At 35.1% G+C, this 4,829-nt stretch overlaps 1 protein-coding gene across 1 annotated transcript; it reads left to right on the forward strand.

Moving 5' to 3' along the window:
* Window positions 1–896: 896 nt before the first annotated feature.
* Window positions 897–1,836, forward strand: LOC101834859 (olfactory receptor 4F15-like). The gene is given in 2 exon segments (XM_040744928.1): window positions 897–1,076; window positions 1,078–1,836. Coding segments are annotated over 2 exon segments (939 nt in total).
* The last annotated feature ends 2,993 nt before the right edge of the window (window positions 1,837–4,829 follow it).

The raw sequence follows: 4,829 nt of genomic DNA on the forward strand, positions 1-4,829 counted from the left end.
ATGTCATAGCTGTCATTACTCACCTAATTTTTTAATTTACTCAGTGTAAGTAGTGTAAGTCCTGCTCTGTTTTATCCCAATTGTTTCCAATATAATTCTTACCATCCAGTGACCTTATGCTAGGACCTCCTAACATTGTCACTACAGTGTTTCCTTTCAGCAATAATATCACATTATATCCTTAATACATTGGATACCTAACTAATCTTGTGCAAACTAAAAGGCCTAAAATCATTATTTGTTCTGTAGTCATGGAACTGATGCTAGTCATACTACAGTTACTAATCATTTCTTAAAGTGTTAACACAATTCCTGTAATTCATCACCAATATGCATAGACCTATTTGTTAACACATAGGTAAAACTTCTTCTGAATCAGAAACTTATTGATCACTTTTGTTGCTAAGTTTTTGGTTACATTATGCTCCTGGGTATTTCTAAGTAATTTTCTCCCTATAATTATCTCTCAATTACTCACTCTTCTAAGATTGATTCTTTATACCATAAAATAGATTTTTCAGAGTGGTATGTGGTACACCTGTAAGCTAATATATCATCCAGATTCTGATTCACGTCCACATAACTTATTCATAATAGCCCACATAATGCTATTACACATTTCATTACTCATCTAGACATGACACTATAGAAGATAGAGTCTGTGTTTATTGCCTATGATATAGTACCTGGCACAATGCACTTGTACATACAGTTCTCTGTGCTGTCTGCACAGTTATTGAACACCTGATCAATGAATGAACAAATATTTTCAAAGGGCTTTGTTATATGAAGGTAAAAATTTTCACTGGTATCAGCACTTGCTTATTTTAAATAGATGGCAAATTCCTTTATAATTTTTATTTTCCTGTCTATTTCAGGAAATATAACGGAGGCTAATGAATGAAATAAATTACACAGAGGTGTCTGAGTTTGTGTTTCTGGGACTTTCCACATCTAGACCAATACAACATTTCTTCCTTGGCTTCTCTATGGTGTTTTATGTAGCCATTGTGCTGGGAAACACACTTGTTGTGCTTACAGTGGCCTTTGACTCACATTTACATTTCCCTATGTACTTTTTTTTTGGGAAACCTCTCATTTATTGACTTATGTCTTTCCACCTTAACTGTTCCCAAAATGATTTCTGACCTGTACTCTGGGCACAATACCATCTCATTCCAGGGATGTGTCTTCCAGATATTTGTCCTTCATGTCCTGGGGGGATCTGAGATGGTGCTGCTGATAGCCATGGCCTGGGACAGATATGTGGCCATATGCAAGCCCCTCCACTACCTGAGCATCATGAGTCCACGGATGTGCCTTTTGCTTCTGTCTGGTGCTTGGGTTATTGGGTTCCTGCATTCAGTGGCCCAATTAGCTTTTGTAATTCATTTGAGTTTTTGTGATTCTAATAAGATAGATAGTTTTTACTGTGATCTCCCTAGGTTTATCAAACTGGCCTGCAAGGACACATACAGAATGGAGTTCATGGTTGCTGCCAACAGTGGCATTATTTCTATTAGCACCTTCTTATTATTGACTGTTTCCTACATTGTTATCCTGTTCACTGTGTGGAAGCATTCATCAGGTGGCTTGTCCAAGGCCCTCTCTACACTTTCTGCTCACATCTCTGTGGTGGTTTTGTTCTTTGGACCATGCATCTTTGTGTACTTGTGGCCATTTCCTACTGTACCAGTGGATAAGTTTCTTGCCATTTTGGATTTTATGATTACACCCATCCTGAACCCTGCTATTTATACTCTGAGAAACAAAGACATGAAGGTGACAATGAAGAGACTGAGGAATCAGCTCCTGCATTTTAGGAAACTTTCCTAAATAATCCCTAAAAACAAAAGTTGCTTAGAGTGAGTAAAAGACACTCAAATAACAAATATCCTATGTAACTGTTTTTCTTTTTGATAGTTAATGTAACATAAGCTCTCAATACTTATCTCTGATGCCTTAAATTACATAGATTTCTAATTATTATTGGTAAATAAAATCTCATTTTATAGAATTCAACTACTTGTAAAAGATTATGTTTATTCTGTGTATAACTGTTTTTCCAGTGTCTTGGATACTGTATTAATTGCATTCATACAGTGCCTATGGATGCTAAAAAGGGCATCAGATCCTCTAAAACTATAGTTATTGATGGTTGTGAACCATTATGTGGTAATGGAAGCCAACCCTGGGTCTTTTACAACATAAATGCTTTTAACCACTGAGTCATCACTCTAGTCACAAAGAACATTTTCTTTATTCACCAAACAATGTACACTTACCATGAATTCACATAATGTGTACTGTGATATTGATGGGGACTGCATTGATTCTGTAGATTGCTTTTGGTAACATTGCCATTTTTAGTACATTGATCCTACCTTTCCAAGAGCATGGGAGATCTTTCCATTTTATTGTATCTTTTTTAATTTCTTTCTTTAAAGACACAAAATTCTTGCAATACAGGTCTTTAACTTGTTTGGTTAGCATTACACCAAGGTATTTTTTACCTTATTTGTGGCAATTGTAAAGGGTGATGTTTCTCTGATTTCTTTCTCAGCCCATTTATCTTCTGTATATAGTAAGACTACTGATATTTTTTAGTTAATCTTGTATCCTGCCACTTTGCTGAACGTGTTTATGAGCTGAAGGTGTTTCATGGTAGAGTTTTTTGGGTCATTTATATAAACTATCATATCATCTTCAAATAGTGTAAGTTTGACTTCTTCTTTTCCAATTTGTATCCCCTTGATCTCCTTTTGTTGTCTTATTGCTGTAGCTAGAACTGCAAGTACAATATTGAAGAGGTATGGAGAAGTAGACAGAGTTGTCTTGTTCCTGATTTCAAAGGAATCGCATTTAATTTCTCTCCATTTAGTTTGATGTTGGCTGTTAGTTTGCTGTATATTGTTTTTATCATGTTTACTTATCTTCTGTCCCTGATGTCTCCAAGGCTTTTTATCATGAAAGGGTTTTGGATTTTGTCATAGGTTTCATTCAGCATCTAGTGAGATGTTCATATGATTTTTCTTTTTCAGTTCATTTATATGGTGGATTTAATTGATGGATTTTCCTATTTTGAACCATCCCTGCATTTCTGAGATGAAGTCTACTTCATTATGGTGGATGATTTCTCTGATGTGTTCTTGTATTCAATTTGCCAGTATTTTATTAAGTAATTTTGCATCAATGTTCATGATGGATATTGACCTGCAGTCCTGTTTCTTAATTGTGTCTTTTTGTGGCTTGGGCACCAAGGATATTGCAGCCTTGTACAAAGAGTTTGGCAATGACCCTCCTGCTTTTATTTTGTGGAATACTTGGAGGAGAATTGATACCCCTGATTGTTCTTTGAATATCTGATGGAATTCTGTGCTGAGGCCATGTGGGCTTGGGCTTTTATTTGGGTTGGGAGACTTTTGATGACTGCTTTTATTTCATTAGGGTTATAGGTATATTTAAATTACTTATCTGTTATTGATTTAATTTTGGTAAGTGATATCAATCCAGAAAAATGTCCATTTCCTTTAGATTTTCGAATTTTGAGGAGTATGGGTTTTCAAAGTATGACCTTTTGATTCTCTGGAATTCCTCAGTGTCCTTTGTTATGTCCCCCTTTTCATTTCTGATTTTAATTTGCATGTTCACACTTTTCTATTTGATAAATTTGGATAAAGGTTTGTCTATCTTGTTGATTTTCTTGAGGAACCAATTCTTTGTTACACTGATTCTTTGTATTGTTTTCCTAGTTTTTATTTTATTGATTTCAACCCTCAATTTGATTATTTCCTGGCATCTACTTCTCTGGGGTATGCTTGGTTCTTTTATTTATAGAGCTTTTATGTGTGCTGTTAATTCTCTAATGTGACTATTCTCCAGTTTCTTCATGTGTGCACTAGTGCTGTGAACTTTCCTCTTAATACTGCTTTCAAAGTGTCCCATAAGTTTCAGTATGTTGTGTCTTCATTCTCATTCAATTCTAGGATGTCTTTAGTTTCATTTTTTTAATTTCTTGCTTGACCCAACAATGGTACAATTTTGCATTGTTCAATTTCCAATAGTTTGTAGGTTTTCTGCAAGTCGTGTTGTTGTTGAACTTTAAAGCATGGTGGTTTGATAAGATACAGGGGGTTATTCCAAATTTTTTGTACCAGTTGAGGTATTCTATATTGCCAAGTGTGTGGTTGATTTTAGAGAAAGTACCATGTAGCACTGAAAAGAAAGTTTATTCTTTTGAGTTTGGATGGAATGTTCTATAGATGCCTGTTAAACCCAATTGAGTCAAAACTTCTATTAGTTCCTTGGCTTCTTTGTTAAGTATCTGTCTGGTGGTCCTGTCTAGTGGTGAAAGTGCAGTGTTGAAGTCTCCCACCATATGTGTGTGAGGTTTTATGTATGATTTGAGTTTAAATAATGCTTCTTTTACAATTGTGTATGCCTTTGTATTTGGGCAATAGATGTTCAGAACTGAGACTTTATCTTAATGTATTTCTCTTGACCTCCTTCATCTGTTTTGATTGATTTTAGTTTAAAGTCTAATTTGTTAGATGTTAGGATTGCTACCCCAGATTGTTTCTTGGATCCATTTGATTGGAAAAATATCCCAACCCTTTATTCTGAGGTACCATCTGTCTTTGATGTTAAGGTGTGTTTCTTGTATTCAGCAGAAGGATGGCTTCTATCTTTGTATCAATTCTCTTAGCCTTTGTCTTTTGATAGGTGAGTTAAGACCATTAATATTGAGGCATATTAATGACCATTGATTATTCATTCTTGTTTGTTTGGATTTGTTGGTGGTGGTGGAATTGTGTGTGGATTTTCACCTT

Source organism: Mesocricetus auratus, unplaced genomic scaffold, assembly GCF_017639785.1.
Source record: "Mesocricetus auratus isolate SY011 unplaced genomic scaffold, BCM_Maur_2.0 Super-Scaffold_100004, whole genome shotgun sequence".
NCBI lineage: Eukaryota > Metazoa > Chordata > Mammalia > Rodentia > Cricetidae > Mesocricetus > Mesocricetus auratus.